We start from the raw sequence: 15405 nt of genomic DNA on the forward strand, positions 1-15405 counted from the left end.
AGGAATACGATTGTTATTTAATGACAGCTTAAGAGGGCAAAAACCATGAAAGATGAAAACGAGGTCTGATGGTGGCTTTGTGTGTGAGCGGATGTGTGAAGTCAGTCCAGGTTGAGTGCTAGGTTTGCGTCGTGCGTGGGTGTGTACATGTATTTTATACAAATGAAAGGGCTTAGCTTAATTCTACAGGCAGCACCTTACTTCTGTGTATGGGTTTGTGTGTTTTTCTCCACAGTAACAAATTACTATAAATTTACAGCTGGGTGGGGGTGGGGCAGGGGGGTACTTTATAGTGATAGGTTTGTTTACAGTGAAATACTGGAGCATGTATTATGTTCTGGGATGTGAAATGAAAAAAAAAACAAAAACAAAAACAATTTTGGCAGGAGCAGCTGGAAAGAAAGTTTGTATATCAAAATGTCAGTGGCCTTTGGGGTGTTTGGGCACAGCAGTAGAAAAGATGCCAGTGCACTAAACCAGAGAGCCAGGTTTCATTCCTGACAGCAGTGTTTCCACATGAAGACAACTGGTGGTGGGAAGCCAGAGGGGCCTCACCCCCCCTCCACTGACAGGTCACCAGACTAGAAGTGGCAACATCTGGGAGTGCTGTAGATTTATGGTATTGTAATTACTAGTATTAAAAACTATTAAAAGTGCAGTAAAATACTGTAAAATGTGCAGTTACATAAGAATTAACATAAAACATCTAATTTGTTTACAAGACTGTCATTTACAATCACAGTTACAGTATTTGTACATACTGTTTATGTATTTTTCAGCTATTTACTGTAAATTTCAGAGCACTTTACAGGAAACCCATCATGTGTGTGTGTGTGTGTGTGCGTGTGTTTGTGTGTGTGTATTTGCCTGCTTGTGCACGTGTGCTGGGTGATATAACTTCTGTACAGAGGGGAGAATGGTTGGGAGGTATGGGTGGTGCCCAGTTCTGAGGTATTTCCTGAGCTTTTTCTTACACACACATACACATACACACCCAGCATACACAAATATCATATCGAACGTACAAACTGCACTGCTTCAGCTGAGTTTTCCTTCAGCAACACAGAAGGCAGTGGAAAAAACAAAGCGTGAGATGATTAATGGCTCTGGAATTCATGCCTCCCAGTGTGTGGGTGTGTGTGTGTGTGTGTGTGTGTGTGTGTGCGCGTGCATGTGTGTGTGTCTGTGTCTGTGTGTGTGTGTGTGTGTTTGAATATGAGATGAGACACCTGATAAATTTTAATTCTGAAGACAGTGTGGTCATTAACCGAAGAAGGAAAAAAGAGAGATACTGAAAATCCACGAATCAAGTCAGACTGACTGCAACCCACAGCACCTACAACCCACTGAACCACTGTCCCGCGCATTGATTCAACACTCAGTATCTGAACAATGTCTTCATCTGTCTGTACATATGTACACAATCCATCTTTTTACCAGGGCGAATGGATATCCTTTCTCCATATCTCTCTCTCTACCTCTGCTTTGTCTGTGTGTGTGGGGGTGTATTTTTACCTCTCTAGAATATCCTTATCTGAGCTTGCAGGTAAACTGAGGTAAAGTGAATGGAGTCAGAGTGACATAGCTGATCTGGCCATCTCATCTGTTCAGTTCTCTGACTCACATGACTAACTAAATATGGCTCAGGTAACCGTAAGCTAACGGCGTCGTTCTGCGAAGAAGCAGTTCAACAAACCTACTTTTCAATGCATCCACTCTTGCACACATAGGAGAATTATGTTCACCTCATCAGGATCCACCCTGGAGATGCCAAAACAGTAAACACTGACTCGTAAATCATGACTCTTCTTTTATCTCTACCAGAGAGTCATAGGGTTTGCCTTGTCTTCCAGATGACAAATGCCTTATAAACATGAAACAGGCGGTCATATGGAACAGCACTACCACTGTATGGGAAGGTAAGCTGAAAATACAGTGGTGAGGACATAGAAGGATACTTGGTGTGCTGCAACAAAACAACCTGACTAACTCACAGCTACTCTTTGAAAGGAAATAAAAACAATTAAAAAGAAATGAACAGAGCCGAAGGGAGACAGAGAGAGAGAGAGAGAAAGAGAGAGAGAGAGAACAAGGAAGAGAGAGCAATGGAAGAGAGAAAATGATAGCTAAATGGTTTTCAGACTGACTCAAACAGAAACTTTCATTGTGCAGTGCTTGCAGGTAACCCCACATGACTCTAACTACATGAGCAGTCATACCCCATAACAACATTCATCAGAGAGCTGGATGGACGTCTGAAGAAATCACTGAGCATTGCAAAGATGAGTTGTGTTACGAGATTAAGTCCTAACACAACTGCATCGCAATTACACCCTGTCCCATCCCCCAGATAACACTACACAGTATTTGTATCTCATTACAGTCATTCATACTTCACAAACAGGTACTCTCACCCTATCATGATTCTTTAAACCAGAGGGGGCAAAAACCATTAGCACAATCAGTAACCAGTCTGGACAGACTCAAACCCATAACTGACTGGTTTATTTTGCTTATTTAAGATACTTAATAAACTATAATAAACCACCTCCATTACACTGTGCTAAGAAGTGAACAAAATTCAGTCCTATAACTTCTCAAACAGAACTTTACATTTCACATTCATTTTCTCAGATGCTTTCATTTCTGGTAAAGCTGACAGACTTGTGATGGAGGAAGTCAGGGGGAGATAGACAGAGTAACAGCTATAGCCTGAGCGGCGCGGTCCAAAGGTGATCAGTTACACTCCCCTCAACTGATCCCCTGTCCCCTGCACTCAACACCAAGCATGTTCCATCCACTCACTATCAAATACACTCAGATGGAAAACTACAGCTTGTCTATAAACCACTCAACAACCTGTTCACACAAATAAGGCTGGATTTACGTCAACTTCAAACTCATTCAAGACCAATGACAGAGCTTTAAAACATAAAGTATCCTTTCTGCATGTACTGATCATGCCAGTAGTAAAATAGAGTGTTAAAAAATATGCATGTCTCTTAATTTCTGTTCTGTTTTCATATAAACGACAGCTTCAGCAAAGTAAACCTGAAAAGAACAAACTAAACCACTATCAAAGGTGCAGTGAAGAAGGAACAACATTATACATAAACAGAATATTATAAAATACGACAAAAAGAACAAAGTTTCAGAGGGAAGAAATGGTAAAATGTTTGAACTTACCTTCTTCTGGTACCACACCACAGCATCTCTCACTTTGGAAGCCATTTACATGTCAGTGCTTAGCTCATGGGTCATTTTAAGCTGTGAACAGAGGGAGGGAGAGAAAGAGGAGAGAGGTAAGGAGGTGTGTTCAGGCATCTGGGTTGGAGGCAGCTGAAGAGCTTTCAGGTGTGTCAGAGGGTGTGACGTCAACACAGCACTCATTAATACTGAAGAGGCTTTTTTTCTCACTCTCCATCTCCCTCATGTTTTTTTTTAATCCTCCTTTTTCATTTTCAATGTACACCTGTCTTGCTGTCCTCTTTTTTTTTTTGCACCCCGATTTTCTTTGTACCTTTCATTCTCTCCTTCGTTACCTCTCTTTGTGTCTTACTCTTTTGGGTCTCTCTATCTCTTGCTCATTCACTCTACTCTGTCTAGCTTTCTCTCTCACACATAAATCTCTCTGTAATCTCTCTCTCTGTTGGTTCGCATCTGTAGAGGGAGAGAAAACCCTCATTATGGGCTTGGCAGACTAAAACTGTCACAGTTCTTATTCATATTCACCACCACACACTGAGAGAGGGGGAGAGATGGTTAACCAGGGAGGACGGAGAGAGAAAATGAAGGAGACTAAGGAGTGTTTCCACCATAATCAGAGCATATGACTAACCTGGGCATCTGCCCTGCTAAAGCACTATGGGTATTATCAAGGGTCTGGCATGAAGCACTGCATGTCATAAAGCGATGACAGTAACTGTGACTATAGTCGTGCCTCTGGGCACATTACACACATCAGACATTAGAGACATCTTCTGAGCCAACATGGCAGTCAAGCGTTTATTTCATATATGTGTGAAAACTGTGACATAAGGAATTACTGGTACATTGTATGATGATGTCATGGATGTGTTTTACCAATCACAAGAGGACACACACATATCTGTTGTGTTAGTGTTCTGCCTTCATAGAAGCTGCAACTGAGGTCTATCATAGGGCACAAACCATAAACCAAACATGCAAGAAGGCAATGCTGACTCCACCCCAACCCCCAGCAGCTGAGCACAACGTTCGTAAGGCACTTTCTGCTTTGACATCATAAAACATGGAAAATGCAAAAAAAAAAAAAAAAAAGAAAAAAGAAAAATGCAAAAACAGCACAGAGTTTAACTAAGAGACCCTGTTAATTCTGCTAGCGCTAGCTAATAATTTACCATTAGCATGGAGGTTATCGTGCTATCGGTGAACAATCCTGCAAAATGTCATACCATTACAAATATCTTCCATGACTGAAATGTCAACAGCTGCATGATGGGACAATCAATATAAAACCGTTAAAACACACACATACACAGACAAAGAGAAACATCTGTATAATATCTCAAACTGAAGCAAAATTGAATGAGGCATGTGTGTGGTTAATGTGCATTTAAAGAGGGTGGGGTGGGGGGCTTTTCTCACTTGTCTCATGATGACACATCTAACACTGTGATGTGATGTGATTTTGAATGACGTCTCTGTGTTTAACAGGGACTTATCCAGGCAATGGAACCTGGGTTTAACTGAAACACCACTGACATGATGCTTCAGACAGACACCTTCTGTATGTTTACTCTGTGCTTCTTTATCTAAGCCTCCTTTAACATCCTGTCTTCTGCATGTAAACATACGACAAATGAGTGAGCAGAAGGTACATGTGAGTGTGTATGTGTGTGTTTGAGTAAAGGTGTAGGAGTGTAGTCACATATTAGCCGGGGGACAGATACGGTAAGATATGTGATTCTGTTGTGTAGTCTAAACTGTCAGGCGTAACAGGTTTACTGTATGAGCAGTGTTTGTGCACTAAAGTTAGGATCAGATAATGAAACGCTGTCGTCATAATTCATCTATGGATACCAAAACTATGGCTTTACTCCACCTAGGTTTTACTTTTAGTTTGAGAGAGACTGCCTTTCTCATGTCGCTGTTTGACAGGCCGCAAGTGACATCAGGCAGCTTACAGTGAAACGCATTTTTCTTTTCATCACCACACAGAAGCTACAGGAAGGAAACGCTCTGGCTTTAACATGAATACCATTTACCAAAGTGAATGCTATTTTTAGGAAAAGGAAACACTCGCTTCGTTCTTTTTCTTTCTCCTCCTGTTCTTTCTCCTTCAGAGTGAGTCTGAAGTTTTGCCCAGAGGAAATAAAACCGTCACCAGTGCCCCCCTCCAGTTCGCTTGATTTATTCTTTGAAGAGGGCAGATAAATGCACGTATTCACCACCTGCAAACAACACGAAAAGACTCTGACCTTCTCTTCCTCCTCCCTTTATCTGTGTTCTCTCTGCACTGAGAGAGAGAGAGAGAGAGAGAGAGAGAGAGAGAGAGATGGGCTGTTTATAAGACTCTGACTGTGAACCTCAGTTTGATGGTATCTTTTTTAGTGTCTGGCCTTCGATGGCAGTCGTGGAGCTCAACCATGCCGCTCAGCACGAACAACGAACAAACGTCTCTCTTCACTGAGCTATCTGTATGAGACAAACTAACAGCGAATGCTTTCAGATCAGCCACCTAAAAAACAAAGATTTTATTTATTTCTTTTTCTTTTCGCATTCTTGTTGGGTGTGAAGGTTCACGGTGTGTCTCAACTTTCCTGCTGGCTCAAGCTAGAACAACAAACCCACAGGCAATACCACACATTTCACATGTTCGTACAAAAAAATCCTCACTGAAAAAGGAATCGCAGTTCTTGGGGACGACTGCTAGTGAAAACAGTAAGTCCAAAGCTCACAGTTTAATGACTGGCTTTAAATGTGGCAGGATCAGTGTAAGGTGTCTGTGTTGACCTCAGAGAATGAGACTGAATACAGCAGCTCATTAACCTTTAGCGCAGACAGCACTTATCCCCCCTCAAACTTAGCATTGGCAGAATTTACAAATGAACCTGAACGGTAGGGTCAGGACTGTAACTAGGGCTTAATGGAATTACACCTCCCATAATTCTTTTTTTTTGTAGCTTTGTGAGTTTGTCCTCTATTGACTCATGTGGCACTGTAGGAAAAACGGAACTATTTAAAGAAGATAAAACCTGATTTATTTAAAACTTAGGCCTACTGAAAAATGTTAACCTGATGCACACTGCAAGAAAACATTCTTCTCCTGAAAAAAAAGTTAGGGTGGGACTAACAGAATTTCCTTTCTCCCTGAAGAAATGTTTTTAAAAAAATGACAGAATGATTTATTTGTACTGAATTACAGCGAGTTACAAGACTGAGTTGGGCTTGAGGCTGGGGTTAGACTGTGAGTAGGCCTACATTAATTTCATTTGAATGGTTTCTCAAGGACCACACCACACTATACCAGACTGAGAAGAGAACTTAACAAGCACAGCTCCAGTTCTATTGCATCATTCCCTGATCTCTGAGGATTACTCCTCAACTTGGCCAAATAAAAATAGCACAGACATGCAAACATGATGATGATGATGATGATGATGATGTGCCCCAGTTTCCAAAACATGTCCATTGTGACTGAAGCCTAGGTTACCACTCATTAGGCTACATCTCTTTGAGTGCCCACTATGCACTGCTGGACCAAACTGTCAGATCGAGAGAGGAAAGTTCCTTAGAGCGATGTGTGTTTTTATCTTTCCCACCCACCTACACTCATACCCATACCCATAAACACACTGTGCCTGGGGGAGTGATACAGCCTGATACGTTGTTACAGCTCGCAAATGTCACACACACTAGCTCCCTGAATTTGTCTTCACGAAGAAGACATGCCGACAAAAAAATTAAGGAAAACAAATGACGCATCAACCACGGGTCTGACTTTAATCCTTTCAGTTGTGAGAAGTGGAAACTGGACTATTATTAGTTGTAATATTAGTTACAGTTGCCAAGATCTCCTTTTTTAGAGAGTGTTATCCATATTTGGATGGTTAGGGCAAAGAGGATTATAAATCATTCTTCCTGGTGCACATGCACGCACACACACACATGAAGTCTAATGGGTTATCACAGCATTCTAAGGTTTGGGAGCAGACTGAGATAGCAGTGGAACGGGGTGAGCGATGATTGATGAAGTAAATGACTGTATAAAGTATTTCCACTTCCCTCGCTTCAAAGTGCTTTTTATGATGACCTAAAATATTCACACACACCACACACAAAACTGTTAAACCTCAGACAGTCCCCGGACAGCCAAAGAACAGACATGGCTCAGGAACCAGGCACTTTAACAGAGGACCAGACAGAGTGACAGAGAAAGAGAAACAGTAAGAGAAAGAAAGAAAGAAAGAAAGAAAGAAAGAAAGAAAGAAAGAGAGCCCTCAATAATACATGCAAGCCTCAGTCCCTGTGCAGAGCCTAAACTAGGTCAGGATGGAAAAACAGAGCGCTGGCACCCTGGCCAAAAATATATCAGAGAGGGGAATGTGGTGTGCAGTGTGGTGGGTCTAAAATAGACAGGTCCCAGACAGAGAGGAAAGGACAGGGAGGCTCACTATGTGTGAACCCCACTCGGCTTCATCAACAGTGCCCTCCTACACAGGGAACCAGACACTGGGGTTTCAAACTCACCACATGTCTGCTTCTCCTCTCTTTTCCTATGAAGAAAACAGACTACATCAGATTCCAATGAGTAGGTGTGGCTGAGGTATAATGTGAACATTTCCCCATAATGGGCTTGGCTTTCAAGATCAGACAACTCTGCGCATTAAGGCACTTAGAGTGAGTAAGAAAATGTGTTTGAAAATAAACAGCCCCTTCCCGAAACTGCTACTCGCTGCATGTCTAAACTCATTGTATAGCTCAGTGACAGACGTTTCTCTGATCCTGACCCTATCATGGCTTAGCCTCGCACTCAATGGAGTTCATATATACAAGCAACAGACAAGCTTTACTGACTGTTTATGAGTCAAGCTGCACACTGCTGCGTAGTAGTGCACACACACACACACACACACACACACACAGGCACACAGGTTTATAAGGTTGCCATACCTCAAGCAGAAACCACTGAGTGATTTACATGTCACCAAACTTAGTTCATGAATTCAGACACATGGGTGGGGGTATAAAAATAGAGAATGAAATAAAACACAATGGCAGGGCTGTGGTGTCGGAGTCGGTGTCGAGGAGTCGGAAGCAAAATTGGGTTACTGGAGTCGGAGTCGGTGGTACCACAAACTGAGGGGTCAGAGTCGGGGTCGAAGGTTTTGTGTACTGACTCCACAGCAAACTCCACAGCACGGCTTTAAAATAAAGCCGTGCTGTGGAGTCAGAGTTAGAGTCGTGGAGTCGGAAGCAAATTTGGGTTAGTGGAGTCAGAGTCGGAGTCAATGGTACCATACGTTGAGGAGTGGGAGTCGGAGTCGAAGGTTTTGTGTAGCAACTCCACAGCCCTGCACAATGGAAGAACAGCAGAGAGAATATGTGGATTAATGACAAGTCAGTCTCACCAGTGTCAGCAAGGGCTAGATTTTAGCCCTCAAATACTAGGCTAAAATCTTCATGCAGGCCTGAGGAAAGCAGGATTCTTTTCCTGTTTCATTTGTTTAAATAAATGTAAAATACATCATCTTTGGTAAAAACCATATCAATTTCTACTCTGTCAAAATGAAGGCAACAACGACATTTTTAAGCCGAGGAAACACAGCCTTAGCAATGAGTAACCAGTATTCCAGTTTGAACTGGATACACTGCAGTGTGTCAATCAGGACTGCTTTGGGGGGGACATTCTGACACAAGACACTCCAACAGAATAGGCTCTGTCAGTATGGCAAATAGCTATACATTACTCTCTTACAGATGTAAGCAGATGCCAACATGGGAGCTTACCCATGAGAAATCCCCAAATAAAAAGACAAAGCTCCATGATTACAGAATTAGGGAACCACACCTCTTAACTGCTTTAGCTGTATCATCATTATAGTCTCCACCTGCCCCCGCCTTGGTCTGAGACGGCATGTGAGAATCTTCTGGAAGTGTTGACTCTACAATATTTTCTAGTCAAAACACACTGTATTTTTACAACCACAAGGACTGTTGTGTTTTGGCATTTATACAATTTGTAAATTGCAAATATATAAAAATATATCAATTTTTGTTTATATTCACTTATTTAATATTCATTATCAATCACAGTCAATTTGTGCCTGGCCTATATGAAGATGTGGAGATGCTTGTCAGTTATGTCTCTGTTTCAATGTTTCTGGTCTTTGGCAGGCACTTCTCCAGGGCCAAATTCACCTTTAGGCCGAACCACTACTTCAATTCAAAAGGAGCAAAAATTCAACGCAACATTGTTCTTACGGCTCCTTAACGCTTAACAACATAACATACTCTTTTTAAAACCACCCTTTCCCGTTCAAAAACCTGAATGACATACCTCTGGCTTAAAACATATCAGTTAAATAAGAAGAGCAATGTCTAACTACACAGACAAATATTCAAATAACTGTATTTTCTTATAGGGTTAATAGAACATTGCCCTGAGCACGAAGTCAGATGCTCTCTCTTACTGCATTATGTGTAAGGTTACCACAACACTGCTGCACTGTGTGTAAGGTTACCACAACACTGCTGCTGATAACTGAAGCCCCAAAGATGAGCCCACATTAAAAGAGTGTATTTGCTGAGACACACAGTGTGACTGAGCTGCAGGCTGCTCTGGACATTGCTCCCTTTGGGAAGAGAGCGTGACCGGGTGTGGGAGGTGTGTTGAGAGAATTTCCTAATCAGCTGCGCAGCTCTGACACGATGTTGAGCGGTCCAGTCGTCAACAGAGCGCTGTGCCAGCAGGTACTGGTCTTGGCAACCTGCTTGGAGGAAAATGCTAAGTGTTTGACAAATATACGGGCCAAATGTTTTTGTACGCGACAATCAGGGGTAGTTCAGGACTTACTCCATAATCCCTCAGAGAGAGGGAGAGAGAGAGAGAGAGAGAGAGAGAGAGAGAGAGAGAGAGACTGCTGGCAGGATTTGAGAAGCGGGATGGTGTCTGTTATGCAACACTGGGAATAAACATTACATAAAGACTTATGATGAAATGCTTTAGATAAGTCCACCAGTGAACAGAGTGTGATGCTACCAGACATGGTTCCTTCAGGCCTCCCACCAGCTCAGTGTCCTTTAGCCTTCATTATGACTAAATACATTTTAACATTGCAGCCAAGGTCAGGGCCAGTGTTTCAAACAATGCTGGAATTCAAACAATGCTGGAAATAGTGGATAATTTAAAAAAAAAAAGACCCACACAAATTACAAAAATAATAGATTTTGATGCATGCTTTATGAGCAGGTTCTCTTTTTACAAGGAGTTTGCAGGTCTGAAACATACAGAGAAAACAGGTGCATTAGTCGATGTACACTTGTTGTTTTAATCCACACCTGTTGTTACAGGTGTGAATTAAAACAGATAAATAAATAAATAAAAATCTCTCAGACACGTCAGACCTGTCGATTCTAGCTCTATTTATTTCTGCCTAATTGGAGATTCACTCCTGGTCTTAAATCTCCAGCCTGCAGCCTTTACCCCTGAAGTACTCGGGCCTTTATCTGTTTGACTACAGTTTGAACAAAGCCCACCTCTGGTTTCAGCCTCTATCAGTCCAGGCCAGTGTGGATCTGGATTCATATGGACACATCAGAGGCGAGTGACAAACATGTCCCTCCATTTTGTTAGCATGTAACTCATGATGTGTAACCCTACACAGAACCCAGTGCATTTTTAATGATGGAGACGGATAGTTTTCACATACAGCGGAGGGAGCACGTGTGTCTGTGTGTGTGTGTGTGTGTGTGTGTGTGTGGAGAGGGGGGATGTGTAAGATGAAAGGGGGCAGAGACATCTAATCCTCCACTTACTAAAGAATGACACAGCAGTGGTAGAGGTATTGGTGGAGGATCCCTCATAAATCCTCATGTGTGAAGTGGATGCCCCTGAGTGTGTCTGTGTGTGTGTGTGTGTGTATGTGTGTGTGTGTGTGTGTGGCTCGTGTTCATGTTTTCCATCACATGCTGTAAAGGTGATTACCCTGCAACACAAATGAAACCACATCCTACCCACTTATGCTTTCAGAAATAATATTCTTAGGTTACCTGCAGAAATACTAACCAATCACCCTGCACTGCTGCTACTAATGACCATGTGTAAGATAACAGAGAGAGGAACCAACACCAACACCACATCACATGCCAGATCCTTTTGTTTTCATATAGACAAGAACTGACAAATATCATCTTATTGTAAACCTGTATGGGTATGCAGGTACATCACTGAAAGAATTTTTTTTTTTTTTTAAATCTGAGTAAGACCAACAAAGAGGCTAATGCCTGCCATAAAGTCCTGTTGATATTTCAAACATGTTTAACACGGTGCAGGTGTCTGTATGAGGATGTACTGGTTGGACATTAATTTATGCTGCATATGGAAAAATAATCCATTTTAACCCTTGTCGCAAGATCAGCTTGTTCAGACTGACTTTTGGCGTGCAAGTTATCTGATGATTAACTCTACTGATGTCGGCTCTGAATTGAAAATGGTTTAAAAATGATTTAAGAATATATGTGCCACGAACTTTTTCACATTCAAGGGTAAAATTTTGCTTCGGTTACGAGGAATGAGAAAAGTGATGTCAAAAGTGCTTTGTGGGTTTTTCAGTACTGTGAAAGCCTGCAATGGTGGGATGTGTCTCTGTCCTGAGTGAGCCAGGCAGAGAGCTCAGGTGTCCCACTGACTGACATGGCTGTTCTTTACAAGGGATCCTGTTCCTTTACTTATTCAGAGTCTCTACTGCTGTCTCTGTGCTACCCCTCATCAATACTGCACACATGACCCTGCAACCGGCCGGGCGTGCGCATGCATGCATGCACACACACACACAAGCGCGCGCGCGTGTGTGTCTGACAGTCCATTATGTGCGAGGAGGGGGCTAATTCTGAGTATGTAACTGGAAGAGCAGAATGAAGGAGGAGGGTAGAGTGTGGGGGAAGCCCACAGTGAATACATCAAACCCACCGGTGACAAGACACGGTGATTGATTTATAGTCTGCAACTGAGATTGAGATTATGCTTGCAGATTGTCTGTTCCAGAGACACAAAGCAAATGTGCAGAGGAGAACGAATTGCTTGTCAAGGCCTGAGTGGAGAGACAGGGAGAGACTGAAACAGCGTCAACCTCTGCGCTGATTGCTGTGAACACCACATGTTCTTCAATAAAACTATAACTGTGTGGAGCACATAAGAATTCTGTAAAGGAAAAGTCGGAAAGGAAAGAAGGAGGATTAGTCAGAAAGAAATTAGCATGGTTACATACACACACACGTATATATGTATGTATGTATGTCTATATGTATGTATTTATGTATGTATGTATAGGAAAAATAGAACTTTGCATTAGGACTTTGCATTATTACGGCAACTTTTAGAAGGAAAATGTGCCCCATGACTGTTGTCATGGTGAAGTATTAATATTATAGGGACCTGTGCTTGCTTCATTACTATATGCTGCAAAATGCATCTGTGTGTTAGAACAATAAGCATTTATTATGTAGAAGACAAGGCCTCTTTGTGTCTGTCACACCTGAGAGCGAACACCAAATATCCTGTGCTCCGTGAGAAAAATGATCTTGGAAACCCCTACACATGTCCTTGGACTTGTTTGTCTCGCTGTATGAAAAGCTCTCCACTCCTTTACCTCAGTGAGAACTGCACTTCATCTCTGAGGTGTACTTCTCCTGTGATCATGTAATAAAGGAAAAAGATCCATCACAGTTTTGTGGTCTCTGAGACTTAGTAACTCTCCATAAGGAGACTCCAAATTTCCCTGCCACATAAGATTTCATAACATCCAAATAGATATCAGTGTCTATTTCAAGCCTTTATGACTAATCTTTGACACAGGAAATGCTCAAATAGCTGTCACAGACCCCAGAGTTAAATATAGCGACAGAAGGATAAGCCACCTCTTGTAAACAGAGCAAGGTCCATTTCATCATAAACAGTCGCTTCTGACAACACACTGGTTCAACCTCAGCCTTGCTCAGAGAGATAATGCCACATATATAAACTATGCAAAATGTTCCAGAGTTTTAGATCTTCACGCTTGTCCAAGTTATCCAAAACCAAAAAACTACTGAATGTGTATCCAAACATAATTAAATTATTAATACATTAGCTTCTATAGTGTCACCATATCCCTCAAAGTATAACTTGCATACATTAATGCATTTAGTTCAATACAGTATTAAGGTAGAGCAGTAATGAACACATATTTATCACATAGCCCGTGTTAGATTTACATATCTGGGCGGTGCAATTAATGATTTCCTGTTTGTACAGGATTCTGTTTTTGTGAGAAACGTGTTTTTCATTATTCAGACTGTCTCTGTATTCTGAGTCAGCCTTACGGTAGATTAAAGAAAGGTCTGGTATTAAACCTCTTCTACAAGCCATTCCAGTGTGAATACTCTGCATTGTTAAACACATCCTTATATTAGCTACTAGATGACACAAAACCACTTCTCCAATATACAAACCAGCGAGTGCATATGAGAGAGTGATGCATGAGAAAGTGAGAAATATAAAGGAAGATGTCATCCACGTAACGAGGGCAAAGCGCTTCACAGGGACAGTGCGGCTCAGGATCCGTGGTCTTTGTGGTGTAAACTGACCACATGCAATGAAATACATTTTTTAATAATAAAATCGCTAATAAAATCGCTACGGTAATCTGACACTTGTTCAGGCTTCATTTGATTTTCTTTCAATCTCCTAAATCCTACAGGAGAGGTAACGTGTGTTAAGGCCTTTACGCGAATAACCGTTTCTTTTCTTGAGAGAGCTGAAACCTGAAAGTGTGATTTATCTTTGTTCGAGGATCGTCTGTACTCTGAGCTCTGCAGGTTATCTGCATCTCAGTAACCAGCATTTGCATATCGCTACATGCAGCACGAAAGTCGCCAGTGGCGTGTGGGCGGGTTGCTGCGTGGGCGGAGGGTGCATGCAATCTGCCCGTGTCTCCTGCACTCAGCCCCAGCTCAGCCCCGAACTACAACCCACTGCACTCATTCAGGGTCTGCTCAGTTAGGATCAGCTCAGGATATGTTCAATATACTCTGTGCACAGCACGCACATAGGAAAAAAAAAACAACAACAACAGAGATGAGGTTTCAAATACTGAAGTGAAAGTATGTTTTGGAGTTGAAGAGACAGAGGGAGAGGAAAAGGGGTGAATCTGTGAGGGGTGTGAGAGAAACCGTTGGAGACGTTACATAACACGGCCTCTGCGCTCCAGAAACGCTCCATGTCGAGTGGCGGGTGACACAGATGTGATAAACCAAACTCAAAGTGATCGGCTAAACTCATCTTAGCTCTGAAAGCCACTTGATCATATGTCTGAGTTGTCGAGAGCAACGGCGGAAAGAAAACTGAAGCTAGGCTGTCTTTCTGTGTGTGTGTGTGTGTGTGTGTGTGTGCTGCACTGAAAGCACTGACGCATTCTTTATCATCTACTGTGATGAGAAGTCAGTGTGTGTTTCAACAGTGGCACAGACTTTTCCTCTAAATAAATGAGTGTGAACACTCACGATGTAACAATCAATTATACGACAATCATAAGGCATTAGGAGAAAGATAGTAAAGAGCGCATAAGGGTTGCAAATGGGTCTCTCTCCCTCACTCTCTCTCAGACACACACACGCACGCACACACACACACACACTCACGCACGCACGCACGCACGCACAAAAAATATAATGCAGAATATACATATGTTTAAAGCTACAAGGCAAAGCAATGCACAGGGTGTACCAGCACTATTAAATACCAATACAATGCATCACAAATTCATTCATTCACATTATTGGCCCTCAAAGGTCAAATCCCTCTGACTGACTAAAGTAGAACAAGACGAGCGCCCTGTGGAGTCTGCTCACGAATACTACCCGAGAGGACTCACCCAAATTCAGTACAGCTGCTAACAGCACACCAAAAGCCGCTCTCCACCCTGCCACACGCACTACACTAGAGTTTAACCTTTGAGTTTAGTCACTGAGAAGTTTTGATGCTTTGAATTATGAGCTTTAATGAAAACCCCGTCTAGCAGCAGCAGCAGCCCCAAGGTGCTTACACAGCACTATGACGCTACTCAAAGACTCAGTCACAGCATCTGCTTTAATAAGACTGTCTACAGCCTCATCATCTACCCACTCTACCCACACCACACTCACACGCCAAAAGAGAGAGATCTC

At 42.2% G+C, this 15405-nt stretch overlaps 1 protein-coding gene across 2 annotated transcripts in view; it reads right to left on the reverse strand.

Annotated features, from left to right (window-relative positions):
• The window catches only part of LOC115815214 (putative homeodomain transcription factor 2), a 41971-nt gene that overhangs the window by 21622 nt on the left and 4944 nt on the right, over positions 1-15405 (reverse strand). For both annotated transcript variants that reach the window (XM_030778177.1, XM_030778183.1), the window contains exon 2: positions 3187-3267. In XM_030778177.1, the coding sequence (XP_030634037.1) occupies positions 3187-3231 (45 nt within the window). In that variant the 5' untranslated portion in view covers positions 3232-3267. The remainder of the gene's footprint in view (positions 1-3186; positions 3268-15405) is intronic.

Source organism: Chanos chanos, chromosome 1, assembly GCF_902362185.1.
Source record: "Chanos chanos chromosome 1, fChaCha1.1, whole genome shotgun sequence".
NCBI classification, from domain to species: domain Eukaryota; kingdom Metazoa; phylum Chordata; class Actinopteri; order Gonorynchiformes; family Chanidae; genus Chanos; species Chanos chanos.